The sequence below is a fragment of the Gossypium hirsutum genome, chromosome A11 (assembly GCF_007990345.1).
Source record: "Gossypium hirsutum isolate 1008001.06 chromosome A11, Gossypium_hirsutum_v2.1, whole genome shotgun sequence".
Lineage (NCBI taxonomy): Eukaryota > Viridiplantae > Streptophyta > Magnoliopsida > Malvales > Malvaceae > Gossypium > Gossypium hirsutum.
This window is the reverse complement of record NC_053434.1, coordinates 12,225,739-12,239,998: the sequence shown is the minus strand read 5'-3', so window position 1 is coordinate 12,239,998 and position 14,260 is coordinate 12,225,739. Positions and strand designations below refer to the sequence as shown.

Below are 14,260 nucleotides of genomic sequence, written 5' to 3'. Positions count from 1 at the left end.
CATTACCTTGCTGTTTTTTGGCTATCAGTGAAGGGATGTACTTTATGGTTGAAAGAGGTGATACTCTTTGCAAAGGGTACATTCTCAAGGTACAGGACAAGATCGTCTCAATGTATCTACCATATGAGATTCTAGGTTTACAGTAATAGCACCTTGTTTTAAAATCAATGATTCAAGATACAGGATAAGAGTGCCTCAAGGTCAGGTTTCTTATGACTTGAATTTTCACATTTAATGTTTGCTTTATATTGCTATGTTTGAAGTTTCATGCTTCTTATGAGCACATAGCTTGATTAGGTTTAAAAAATCACTTGAAGAATGCAGCAGTATGAATGATCTTTCTCACATTTATTCAAAACCTGCTTTCAAATCCAAAATCTGTATACATTCAATTAACATAGGACAGGAAATCCATTCTTACTCCCACCCCTGACAGCCTTTTGAGTCCCTCCAAAGAATTGTTCTGATGCCCCACACCATTGTTTAATGATAAAGCTCCATTGGCACTTTATTCTCATTTATCCTACTAAAACCTTTCTTTTTGTTGCATGCTTGCCCACAAGAATCTATTCTATTTCTACCCACTGTCCTATCTTCTGTTTCATGGCATTGCGTCAATACTTTTCAATGGCTCCATTGAACTCAAAAGCTCCCACGGCTTGGCTGAATCCACATGGCTCAAACAAAGTTGCAAATAAATGTTAAATCCATAACCTTCTATAAACTAAATGAGTTCCAATTTCGAATTAGGTATTTTTCTCTCCATTTCATGACAAAAGCAGGCTACAAGGGATATTTTCTGGTACATTGACACAAAGTGAAACAACAGCTGAAATTCCTGCTCACTTGATTAAATATAATGCTAGGCGTATGTATGCATCCCCACACAAGAACATGTTTATAATGTAGTTTGGAGTGGCAAAGAAATTCAATCATCCATGTGGTAATCTGTCCCACTTAGCTAGTCTACTTGCAGCTAAAGCCTGCAACAATACCCAAATTATGTAAAAGCCATATTATATAGACCTAATTTAGGTTCAGGACGGCGGCCTTGGCAACCTCTCCTTAGAATCATCGAACCTCGCCAAATGATTAAAACTAACGGGATTAGCATATGATTAGAACAATTGAGGTCAAAAGCTATTAGTATCTGATGACTTTCATGATTTCACCACCAGCAACCATGTAGGTCCAGCAGCAGCTGTTACTATAACCACGTCAAACTTTAATTAATTAATCAAATTATAGAAGAATTTTCTTTTGCATTATAGATAATAGATATTCTCAAAGACAAGGCCGCTCGCATGATGCCACATAGCCAATTAAGCTATAATATTAACGATGAACATGAAAGGATCAATATCATAGGGCGCTACAAAGATCCAAACTGACTGGCTACCTGTGCTGTGTTGAACAAAAAATAGAACCCAATAGGCCACGTGTGGGCAGGGCCAAAGAAATCGATTTTTCCCATTCCTACTTTGGACATTTCCTACGCTACAATGACATCTGGGTCCCACCGATGCCGCCATATTATGATGGGATTTAGCTCGACATCTTAGCTTCTTTTAAACAACCGCTCATTATTAATCATTATAATAAAATAATTTATTTTTTGGATAATGAGATAATAAAAACAACAAAATTTACCAAGAAAATAAACACAAGAATCAGAACCCAAAGGGAGAATTTGTGGGTGCGCAAAAGAACAGTGTTATCAGGTTGGTAGCTCACAAGCCTTCCGCCGCTACCACATAAAAGCAAAAAGCAACCCGAATAAAAATTTTACAAAACTCCATCAACTAAGCAAGAGGCTTGACCAAAACATCCTTCCAATGCCTATAATTAGTTCTCCACTCCCATTTCAATTAGGTCCCTTTCGGCCACCAATGAAAATGAACCAACCAACTGGATACAAGAAAAAAGAAATCACATTTCCTTGTCCACTGAAGTGAGGTGAGGTGAGGTGAGGTGGTGTGCTTATACTGATACACATAGAGCAATGCCACTAGCTAAACCTTAAAACACTAACCACATTTTGCCAAAATGGCTTACTTCTCTGATCCCATTCAATATCTATCCTCTCTTTTTTTCCCTTAAAAAAAAAGACGAAAAAAAAAGCGGGCCAAATAGAATAGAAATGGATTGACAAATTAGTTAATAAAATACAATAGAAAAGACAAAAAAATGTAGTAGTCATCATCAATCATCAATTCATCATAGTAAACAAGACGCAAGAATAATGTAGATGAAATGACGAACTGGAGAAAATGAAACAACAGTCTGGGTAGGGATTTTTACCGAGGACTATGCCAACTGGGACTTCAATGTGGGTGTCTGTACAAGTCATATGGCGCCCATAGAGCATCAAGCGGACATGGCCTTTTTGAATCCAGCCTAAGCCATGGCTTGCCGCTGCCGGACCAATGCAAGAGGCTAATCGGACCCGGATGCAAGTCTCGACAACTTCCCCGCACATTGTCCCCACCCAGCCCGTGTTGGTTCCATCTATGCTCAATGGGCGCCACGCGGCCCGCAAAAACTAGCAAGAACGGCGGCAAGGAACCAAGCTCGTAGATTCGATTGCTTTTCTGGATCTCCATCCACCTTTCGATCCGTCTAGTGAACCCGGCCCGTCTCCATCTCACCAGATCTATCACCATCACCCCCGTGTTAAAATAACATGGTTTCCTTCCTCTGAAAGTTCCTGAAAATCGATCGTCCGACCAGAAACTGTTAGTAAAATATTTTGTGAAGTTGGCATGACAATACTCCGGTGCTCCAATTGTTCGTGAGCGCAAGTTGGTATTCCATAGCTTAGAGATATCGTCAACAAAAACCAGATCAGAATCCAAATAAATCACTCTTCGTACGCATGGCTCTAGCAGATCCGCTAGGTAATTTCTAGCATAATTTAACGGCTGTTCAAGCGCTTGCCTAACTGAAGACGATATCAAGTTTCGTACAATCTCAGGATCGAAATAATAAACCTTGAATTTCAATTGGGGGAAGGTTGATCGAACGAGGGTTTCCATATCGGTCTCTGAGACAAGGAAATGGAAGAAAACGTTCTCTGGACACAATGAATGCTGGAGAATGGAGTGAACGGCAGCGATTAACCCACGGAGGTACTGAACATCTAGTGTTATAGCCACGTGCACCAAAGTAGGATCACAAACGCCAGTGGTTTGGTGGTCGGCGAAGCCACATTCATCGGCATTGCGAAATTCGAAAGCCTTTCGGAAAGAGAATCTATCGTCCTGTGAGTCTGGTGATGTGGACACCTGAAACGACGGTAACCGGATGTAACTGTCGAGGTGAGAGGATCTAATGGCTTCAGCTGGAGGAAACGACTGGAGTGAAGGAGAGAGAACAATCATCATCATTGCAGCTGAAAAGAAGCCAGAGAATTGTATTATCCAAAGCATCTTAACTCTGTAAATCCCTCTCCACTTATTTTTTTAGATTTGAAATCAAACCAATATTGTAAGATTATAGAGAGGGATGATCGAAAGAACGATAAGGTTCCTTTTCGGTCCGCCAGAGTTCAAAAGAGCAGAATGAATAAATATGAAGAAAGAAGCAAAGCTCAGAATCGCCCTTTTTTTTTTCTTTGGGTTCTGTGTCAAATTGGAAATTGCCGTAGGAACGAAGCGACCTTTGCTGGGAAAGATATATAGAAAAGAATCGCCGAAAAGATAACCAGAACGTAGAATAAGAGGGCCCGGCGCTACCGTGTGCCACCGTCCCAACCCTCTCACTCCCTTCACTTTTTAGTCCCCTCTTTTCTCAATTAGAGAAGCTGATGGGGGTAACCCAAGAGAGAGATAAGAGGCCAAGACTTGAAATAGAGAGATAGATGGAGGGCAAGATGAATAGATATTTTCTTTTAATTTCCCTTAGCTTCGCGTTTTCTTCTATCGTAGATATCCACGATCAAACTTAAAAAAATAATTTTTAGGAAAAAAATATTATGAAAAGATAAAAGGGGTTTTTTTTACAAACAAAAAGTAATTATCGAAATAATATAATTTTTTTTAATTACTCTAATATTATATAATGTGCGTGGAAATTCAAATTAAGATAGCGATTAATGATTTCGAGTGACAATAATGTATTCATTCTGTTAAAATCAAATATGATAGTACTGAAAAAATATACATGAGGATTCTTTTTTCTTTTGCCTTGCATTTTCAAGTGATTTGGCCTCTTAACCTTTCATTGTTTTAAATATATTTTTTATTGATGAATTATGGTTAAAATTTAAAAGTAAATATTTTTTTTATTTTTAACTTCAAAAAATAATTAATTAAAAATAAATTAACTTAGAAAAACAACTTATAAAATTGAAAAAAATTCAAAAAAAAATCTTAAAACAATTTGAATTTACGATATTGTCATGCCTAGTTTTGATAGAATAAATGTATCGTTGTAATCTCAAATCTTCAATTACCATATTCATACTCAATAATTAAATTTTTTTTATATTATTAAAAAAATGGATAAAAGATATAATATAAACCGGGAAATGGTTGGAAGAAGGAAAGCGCCTAGTTGTCCTTGTCTTGAACAAGAATGACGATTGTATCCCGAACCCTCCACGTACATTTGGTACACTTGGATAGTTATACACGTCACTCATCTCCTTTTTACTATTAATCAGTTAATATATTTAAAAAGTAATCCACATAATTATATTAAAATTAAATAATAAAATATAAGAAGAGATGACATAGTTAGCGTGGCATGGCTTGGTTTAAATTCCGACGTTTTTACGTTTGTTGGATGTTTATCCTCTCCCTTTGAGAGGCAATTCTGATTTTGATATTGAATCAGTTAGTAGGAGATTGAAATTGGCCTAAAAAGCAGGCTAGACAATTGGATGAAAATGGATCTATAAATGTCATTTCATAAAATATATAATTTATAAACGGAAATTCCTTTTTCTTTTTATCTTGTTCATTTCTGATTGGGAGATGGGAAAGTGCAATTCACATTCTGATTTATTTTATTTTATAATTTTCTTTTTCGGCTAGAAATTGACTTTCTTTGTTTTACACAGTACACCATTCACGGTATATTAGTTGCCTTATTACAAGTCTATCCAGCTAGACCATGATTTCATTATACAAAATTTTAGGGGTTTTTTTGTAATGGAAGGAAACAAACAACATTTAAACTCTGTCATCATGCAGAACATTTAAAATCTCATCAGGTGGAATTGAAAAAAACAAAAAAACTAAACCCAACATTCCCATTGAAAGCCATTGCTGCCATTGCGTCTGCAGTTCTATTCACCTCTCTAAACGTATGGACCACCCTGACCTCCAAATCCCGGCTCAACGACCGAACAACCGCATTATTCTTAAATATCCACTTTCGGTTTTGTTATGTCTCTAATGTAACTTTTTCATTAAAAAGTAAATCTAATCTAACTTCATTTTAATCTATTTGATCACTCGTCAAATAAAGCTTAAAGCCTTATTAGTTAATACGTGCATACATTATTACATTAAAAAGTTTTAAAAAATATATTTAAAGTTACAAATATTAAAAATTAACTATTTAATTTGAACGAAAATAAAACTAACCAATTAAAATAAATTTAGAGAAAAATTCACACATTTACACATGTTGATGGTTAATCAAAAGTGGAGATATTCAATTCACCTCGTTTGGCACAAGGCTAAGGGCTCTTCAAAAGGATGGTTAAAGATGGTAATAGTTCAAGGTGTATCAAGATTGGAGTGTAAAGCACAAGGCTAAGGGCTCTTCAAAAGGGTGGTTAAAGATGGTAATAGTTCAAGGTGTATCAAGATTGGAGTGTAAAGGGGGAAAAAATACTCATTTATACTACTGATTTACATCAAGAAAGTCCTTACAACTAACTAAGGTTAGTGAGAGGTGGAAAGTTGACACAATGACACCTATCACTATCCATTAAATAGCTTAATAACTTTTTTAGTTATAGTCCAAGAAGACATTAAAATGTTTGAAATAGGGACACATTTCAACCCTGATACTCCAATGTCATCCCATAGCATTCTCCAAACACACTTGCCTTACACATGAGCTTGTTGCCCCAACTCATTGCATGGAATCACCATTTCCTTCGATCTCTTCTGCTCATGACTTAAACACCATGTTACTCACTCGTTGCTTTTGCATGATGTTTGTCCTTTAAGATCCACCTTCGAGCACTTCTCATCTCAAAGCTCAGGTTCCATCTACTCTATCAAATGGGATGTCATGACAACATTGTAGAGCACAATATCAAACTATAACATATGACATGTGATATAATCATTCCCACCTTTAACTAGCCCTAATCATAATTATTGCCCCGACACTTGCACATTACGCCTGCCATCCTTAATCTTTTAATTTATCCTCAAATATTTTTAGGGTAAATTACAACAATAGTCATTCAACTTTAGGATAGCAACTTTAGGGTAACTAACAAAATAGTCATATAGGTTTCATTTCAATCACTCAATTTTTGAAAAATAACAAAGCAGTCACAAACGTTATAAAAATGATAATAAAACAATCATTGATTAACAGTTTCCGTTAGTGTCTTAACGGGACCATTGATGTGGCCTTAACGGGACCACTGATGTGGCCAGTTAACTTGTCACGTTGAATGTCCACAGTGGAAACCCCCCAATTTAATAAGAAATTGAAAAAAAAACCCTAAAAAACCCCTTTAACAATAGAGAAGAAAAAGAATAAGGAAAAAAATAAGACTGTAAAAAAAAGTTTTATTTGCCTAAATTGGTGGGGTTTGATTTTTTGCCATTGAAACACCATGTCTTTGCTCTTCTTCTTTTTTCTTCTTCTTGGCTCTCTTCCTCTGTAACCTTCCACCATTGCAACACCATGTCTTTCCAAGATGTTATGCAACCACCAAATAAATAAATCTCAACTTCACTAAAACACCGAAAAACAAAGATAGATAAACTTTCTTTCAGACCCGAATCAATGAAAAAGAAAAAAAATATGACTCATCGATTGAACTAGTAAGGGAGTTGAATAAATTTGGAAAAAAACCTAGAAATGAAAATCTTGTAAAAAGTGGATCATTTCTTCAAAATTTGAAGATTTGAACATTATTTGCCATGATAAGAAATAAGGAGAAGCTTAGGTAAATTGCCTTCTCCTTATGTTACTGTGACCCCTAAAGCAACAGCATTCTAATTTGAAGCTGCAACAACCATGCTTGAGTAATTGCAAAAGAATATGAAGCAAATAGGTTAAAGCTTTGGCCCTAGATCATTACCTTTGAAGTTTGGAGGAATCGCTTGTAGAGATGTAGCATGTGATTGATTTGAAAATTGGAGGCATTTCCATTTTTTCTCTTCTCCTTCTTCTTATTTTTCTTTTTCTATTCTTAAACCCTAAATTGATACTAATATGATTGTTAAATTGGTGGTAACTGGCTAGCTAGAGGGTTTTTTAACACCAAGCAATCTACCATTTTACTTTACTGTGACATATGTGATGAAAAATAATAAAAATAACTATTTTATTACATTTCTAAAATTGAGTGACTGAAATAAAATTAATGTAATTATTTTATCAACTACTAAAAAATTAAGTGACTGTTCGATGTAATTCACTCGTATTTTTATTCACAACGCGGTAACATTAACTATTCAACATGTAAGACATAAATTAAAAACAAAATTACACGAAAGCCAAAGTGGTTAAAAAGGCAAAGCTTTAATAGTAAAATCTAGTGAGTTTTGTCTTCTCCCGTCAGAAAAAACGCAAGAGAGGCCTGCCCCACTGCCACAGTTCCACTACCACCAATAGATTGTGGCCACGCGGGTTGACAAGGAAAAACCAGGTGTACCCATACGTCGGCGTTGAGGGTACAACGGTGTAGCGGGTAATATGCTGCCCACTACAGCTGTGACTGTGGTGGCAGCCCAACCAACGTAATTTAGCATGATTTTACAATGCTTTGTAAAGCGTGTTCCTCGGAAAGCTCATCGGCAGTCCGTACAATTTCACTCTTTTTAAGAGTCTTTACGTTCTCAAGCTTGGACTCCACATTTTAAACTTCACTAGAGAAAGATAATTATTAATGGAGATGCAGGTTTCCGACATATGGATTTGATTCGCTGGCTGTATGATATAGTTGAATTGTACCTGCAGATTCAATTAATTATTGGGTGCAGTATTAATGCGACATTTTTACCATCTTTGGGGTAACAATTCCCTCTTCTTTTTTCTTTTTTTGAACCAATTGGGGTAGCCCATTTGATAATGTATACATTTATTCGAAAATAATAATTCCCGCCATGGTTTATCTTTTGGACAAGCCATCATATTTATTTTTTCCTAATTTGTTTTTCTTTAGGCGGATGTTTTAATGTCTGGCGCTTTTTATTTTTGTATAAATTACAAATCAATTTGAAAAATTAGGTTGTTTCTAATCTTTTAATTATTAGATAGGACTGGTTAAAGGTGCTTATAGGTCGGACCCAGTTTAATTAAAATTTTAGATTCGTTTATTAAGTTTGAGCTCGACCCGATTCAAAAAATGAACCTAAAATTTTACTTAAATCTAATTCAGATAAAAATGTTAAAATTCGAACCCGACCCACCCATGTTTATCTTTATGCCAAAAATAATTACAAATAATTTATCAACTAAAATAAATAATTGAATATTAAGTGATATATAAATTACAAATTATTTGGGTTTTAATATTATTAAATTTGTATACAAACATGATTACAATTATTATTAAAAAAAATATTAAATCAATGGAATACAAAGATTTAAGTGATGATATAAAAATAAAAAAATATTTTATTTTTAAACTGATGAATTGTGCAGTCTTATAATTTGTAATTTTCACGATATTTTGAATACAAATTATAATGTAGTGTTACAAATAATTTGTAATGTATAGTATATTTAAGCATTAATCTGATTAACCAAAGAATTGGTAAATATTTTTTAACCATTAACCCGTGCATCAATTTAAAATTATTTTAATTATAGTATTTTTCACACATCTGTTAATATTATTATATATGTTTAATTTTATCACCAAAATATTCTATCACACCTCTTAAATCTAGTGCTACCAGTTTTAATTGGGCTGCCTGATCATCTGGCCTCCAATACCCAGACTTCCCTAGGCCGGTTACTATTTAAGTACCGAAAGTGATGGGCACATAATTTACTATTTTATTATTTTTTCCTTTATCAAGCGTTCCGTTTTATATTCTAATAAAATGAAAGAAAAATTATATTTTTATGAACTAGTTTAAAATTACAAATCATTTTTCAACCCGTTTTAGAAAAATGGATTTTCATATGGATAAATAAGCTTATAACCTAAGTAAGGGCATTAAAATGGTGGAACAGGAGTTTGGCATATTGGGTTGGATTTTGCGTGGTCTGCTTCTAGCTTGCTCCTTCCAAGCCAAGAGCTAGTTGAACATTTTTATTTTCTTTAAAATATGAAAAATATTTAAAAAACGTGTCAAAAAATTCCAACATGATAGACACAATATTTCAGGCTAGGTGTAAACTAAGGTCAATTCTAAAACAACAAAACTCATTATTAGATTTGAGTTTGGAAGTATGATTAACACCCATCCACACTAAATTTTAACTCAATTATGGTACTAGTTTGAAGGAAATGCACATGCTTACATGGAGACATGATGTTGATTTCCCATATCACGACTTTAAAGAAAACCATGATTCGAAAAATTAAAAATTAAAAGTTTTAATCGAAATTATGCTTAAGAAAAAAAAGAATTTCATCGTAAGTTTAGATTTAGACGGAGCTCCAAAGTGGTAGGATTGGCACCCTATAATGTGTTAAAACCTAATTCCATGATTTCCATTAACGATTTCATCAAATTTTTAATCTTATAGGTACAGTAATTAATTAATTAAATCTAAAGATAAACTTGGGCCAAATACAATGACGATAGAAACCTTAGAGTGGGAAGGTTAACCGTTGGATTAATTAAATTTTACCTTTCCATAAGTTCATGAACAAGCGAAAGAAACAAAAGCCATTAACTTGAAGGTTGGTAATAGTAATTATTATTGTATTGTTGGTAGATGACAAATTATTTTCCTTCATCATATATTGGCTCCATTATTACATAATCAACCCTCGTATAGATATGATTGATCATAGCATGGTAGTTTTCAAACTAAGGAACACGCGATGGTGACGATGAAATTTGTACTTCCTTCAAATTTTTACTTTTTTTAATTTTATATATAAATTATACTGTATTTTAGCTCTGATATAAACTTATTCATAGGTCGGTGCCTGAAATGTGGGGGGTTTGGGCAAAAATATTGGCCTAAAAATTGGGCTTGGACTAAAAAATAAGGCCAGTTTAAAAAACGAGCCAAGCCTCGGGTAAGATATTTTTAGCCCGGGTCTGGCCCGAATTAACTAAAGGATAAAAAAATCTTTTTTTTTGTTTTTAAATATTATTTTCTTATTGTTTTCTCCCTATTTTGCTACCATTTTACTATTATGTTATACTATTTTGTTGTAATTATTTGGATATTGTATAAAACTTATTTTATTGTTAATTTTGTTATTATTTTAAAGACATTTGTTAATTTTATTATTATTTTAGAGGCATTTACTTGTTAAGTTGCATCTATCTTAGTGTTATTTAAGTATACATATTTTTTAAAATTTATTTTCAATTTATTGGAAAATATTTATTTTGATGTATTATATATATTTTAAATTTATATAAAAATAATATAAAAATTAATGGGTGAGCCCGAGTTTTAACATTTTTCGGGTCAAGTTTGGACAAAATTTTAGGCCCATTTTTCGGGCCGGGCCTAGCAAATGGGCCTAAATTTTTAGTTGAGCCCGACCTAGATTCGGCCGGGCCCATGCACAGTTCTAATATGATGTTCATATTATATAACATTCGCTACCTGTTGCTTTCATTGCAATTTTCAATTTTTTAAATTATATATATAAATTATCATGTATTCTAGATTTGTTGTCCAAATTATATAACATTCACTTCCATTGGTTAAATGATAATAATCTAATATTAATGTATGATGGGCTTTGAAAGACTAAACTTAGAAGCTCAATATGGACAAGTCAAATTTCATAATTAATTGATTTGGCTCATACCCATACATATTAGGTTAGTAACTTTATTGTATTTTGATTTGTATGACTTGCTATGAAATTATCTTCCTTTGGTAAGTTTCAGGCACCGCAAAGATAAAAAAAAAGAAAAAAAGAAGAGGAGTTTGATGTTGAGACTGAGAGCACAGAGTAAAAAAATACAAATTATCTTTTTCTCAACTCCTCACGCAAAAAACCTCTCGGTAAATATTTTTGCATAAATTATATTATTTATTTATTTGAATTTTTTTCTTTTTCCTAATATGTTGTTTAATATATTATTACAATCTTCAAGTTTTTCGATTAAGTTATGGTCAATAAAAAGATTGAATCATTTTTCAAGAAAAAGGTGTTAGAAAGCAATAATGATCAATCAGTTCCTCAACCTTCTGTTATTAGTGGAGAAAAATCAAATATCAAGTCTTCCTAAGCTCTTCTAAGAGATATTAGGTCTTCTGAATCCCAAGATCCTAAACGAGATATCGAGTCTTCCCAAGCTTCTGAACGAGATATCGGGTCTTCCCAAGTCCCTGAACGTTCTTGTAAGCTGCCAAGAGTCAAAACAAAGGAATTTGACGCTTCTTCTTTAGAGTGTGATCCAAGACTTTGAAAATCTATTTGGGATTACCCTCCAAATCAACAAAACAAAATTCGTCGAGCTTACATTAAGTTTGGGCCATATCAACCGATTCCTCCAAGTGAGGCTCCAACATCTACTCAGTATATTGACAAGAATGGACGCCGATTTCCCCCATTTTGGTATAAGTTATTCCCGGATTGATACATTCACTATCGGTTTGATATATTCATTGTTGGTATTGATTCATTGCTAACAGAAATGAATTCTCGCTTTAATGATGAGGTAGGAGAGTTACTTGTTTTTAGCTTTACTTTGGATCCACACGATGTTGGAAAATATAAACATCAAATATATAATAAGGGTAATTACATGTTACTATTTACTAACATGATAGTTTAGCTAAAATTAAAAGTGATCTAATTTGGTTAAGGTTTATTGGCTTTAATTATTAAATAAAGTATGAGTCAAATATGTGTAGATACTCTAGTAATTGAGTTCTAATTATTTTCTAATTAATGATGGGTTAATTTGGAATTAGGGCTAATGTGCCAAAGTTATATATATTAAGGTTATGGTCCCCAAATTACATACAATATATCTTTTCTAATATCCCATCATTAGGAAAGAGAGAGCAAATATTATCTGAATTTCTTGTATGCTAATTTGGGAGATCAAATCCTCAAAATTCAGAAAAACTTCAAGGAATTCATGAATTCAGGTACGCTTCGGCATCTTGTTTTGTTCTTGATGATTTGACATGACAAATCCTGATTTATGATTTCCTAAGTTTTATATCATATCTTAATTTATGATTCTAACACACGATAATTACAAAACTTTTTGGGTAAAAAATATTTTCAAGCTTATGAATGATTTTTATTCGGACCATTTTCCGGAGTAAGAAAAGCTACACATGAAGATTCAATTGGAGCATTTTCAACTTGATGCTCATCAAAGCACAGAGTTCTAGAAAGCTTTTACAATTGGCGAGTTTTGACAAGTGCTAGGTAAGATAAATAAGTCAAGTATTTATCTTCTTCTTGATAGAATTATTTGTCTTACTCTTCTCATATCTACTGCATCAATCGAATGAGCATTTTTAGCCATGAAAATTGTGAAGACAAGACTTTGCAATAGAATGAAAGATGATTTTCTTTCAAATTACTTGATGGCATACATTGAAAAAGAAATAGCTTGAGAATTTTCAATAGATTCTATCATTGATGAGTTCGATATTATGAAAAAATGGAGGTGCAATTTAGGATGCCTAGTATTGAGAAATAGAAGTACGATCAAGTTTTTTAAATTTTAATTTTGGAATTATAATGATATTAAGAAATTTTTAGTATAGTATTAGTTATTCTTTTTTGTATATTGAAAAGAAATATGTAATTTTATATGATGTGATTTTTTCTTTTAGTATTTTTATAGTAAAATCATTCATACTTTTTAAAAAATATTAAATTAATTAGTTTAATAAAAAATTTGAGAAAAATTGACACTTTTTTGCATTAAAAAAATCGTTCAAAGTGAGAAGTTTTGGCCCCTTGAAGCAAAATCCAATATCCCTCCTTATTTGAATGCCACTACATTAGTTAGAATATCGAGTTCAAGGCAGACAAGACGATCATTGTAATACATTCCACTTTTTCATTAGTTAGAGAATTTCCCACAGAATGAATCGTTACAACTAAATGTTGGAACATTTTCAAATATTTATAGTATTCCAATAACTATAAATGAATGAGTGTAATTAATCAAAAAATTATACTCTTTGATTTTTTGAAAAAGAATTATAACTATTTAAATAATTTTATTTGAATAGTTATAATTAAATGAATAATTATGTGTTTATTTTAAAGACATTATTATTCAGAAAGACACCTATTGATGAAAGATGTCTCTATGAAGAGATATAAAAATTCTTATAAATAGGAATGGGATTTCATTTGGAAATCATACCATCAAATTCTAATATTCTTTCTTTCCTTCCTTCATTTTCTAATATTATTAGATTATTCTATAAAGCATTACTGTAGAAATCTTTTATAGAAATTGAGTTTCTTGTCATACAACTGCTCAGTGTATAATGGGCTATTCTCGTCAGTGCAAAATACAAATAGTCATTGACTTCATTATATCCTTGAGGTTAATTTACTTGGAACTCGTTTGCACACCGAAGATAGGTGAGGGCGAATATAACCTTAAAGATAGTGGCTTGATACACGCCCTGGAGCCTTGTCCTATTTCTTCTTCTGTTCGAGTTCCGTTCGTGTGTTTGAGATTTTCCTCATCGAAGATTTGTACTAAGAATTTTAATGTTATAATTCATGATGACTACCATAACTCATGAAAGTGGAACACTAAGGGAGTTGGCTTCCAATTTTGTCAAACTTGATCGGTTTGATGGTGACAATTTTCGACAATGGTAGAAAAAGATGCACTTCTTGTTATCAACTTTGAAGATTGTTTATGTTTTGGATACTCTAATACTTAACGAGACTGAAAATGAATCTGTTGCTGTAACC

At 32.9% G+C, this 14,260-nt stretch overlaps 1 protein-coding gene across 6 annotated transcripts; it reads right to left on the bottom strand.

The window, feature by feature from the left end:
• Positions 1-329: 329 nt before the first annotated feature.
• Positions 330-3,897, bottom strand: LOC107924405 (probable galacturonosyltransferase-like 7). Of its 6 annotated transcripts, XR_001691776.2 has the most exons (3): positions 2,302-3,897; positions 2,033-2,095; positions 1,587-1,908 (listed from the first exon to the last, which is right to left on the bottom strand). XR_001691776.2 is itself a non-coding variant. In XM_016854843.2 (2 exons), the coding sequence occupies exon 1, from the start codon at positions 3,426-3,428 to the stop codon at positions 2,325-2,327; it is 1,104 nt and encodes a 367-aa protein (XP_016710332.1). In that variant the 5' UTR covers positions 3,429-3,897; the 3' UTR covers positions 330-1,207; positions 2,302-2,324. The 6 variants fall into 6 exon arrangements, 5 of the variants coding, with proteins under 5 accessions (XP_016710332.1, XP_016710330.1, XP_016710333.1 ...); XM_016854843.2 differs by lacking the exons at positions 1,587-1,908; positions 2,033-2,095 and adding an exon at positions 330-1,207; XM_016854841.2 differs by lacking the exons at positions 1,587-1,908; positions 2,033-2,095 and adding an exon at positions 330-983.
• Positions 3,898-14,260: the final 10,363 nt, after the last annotated feature.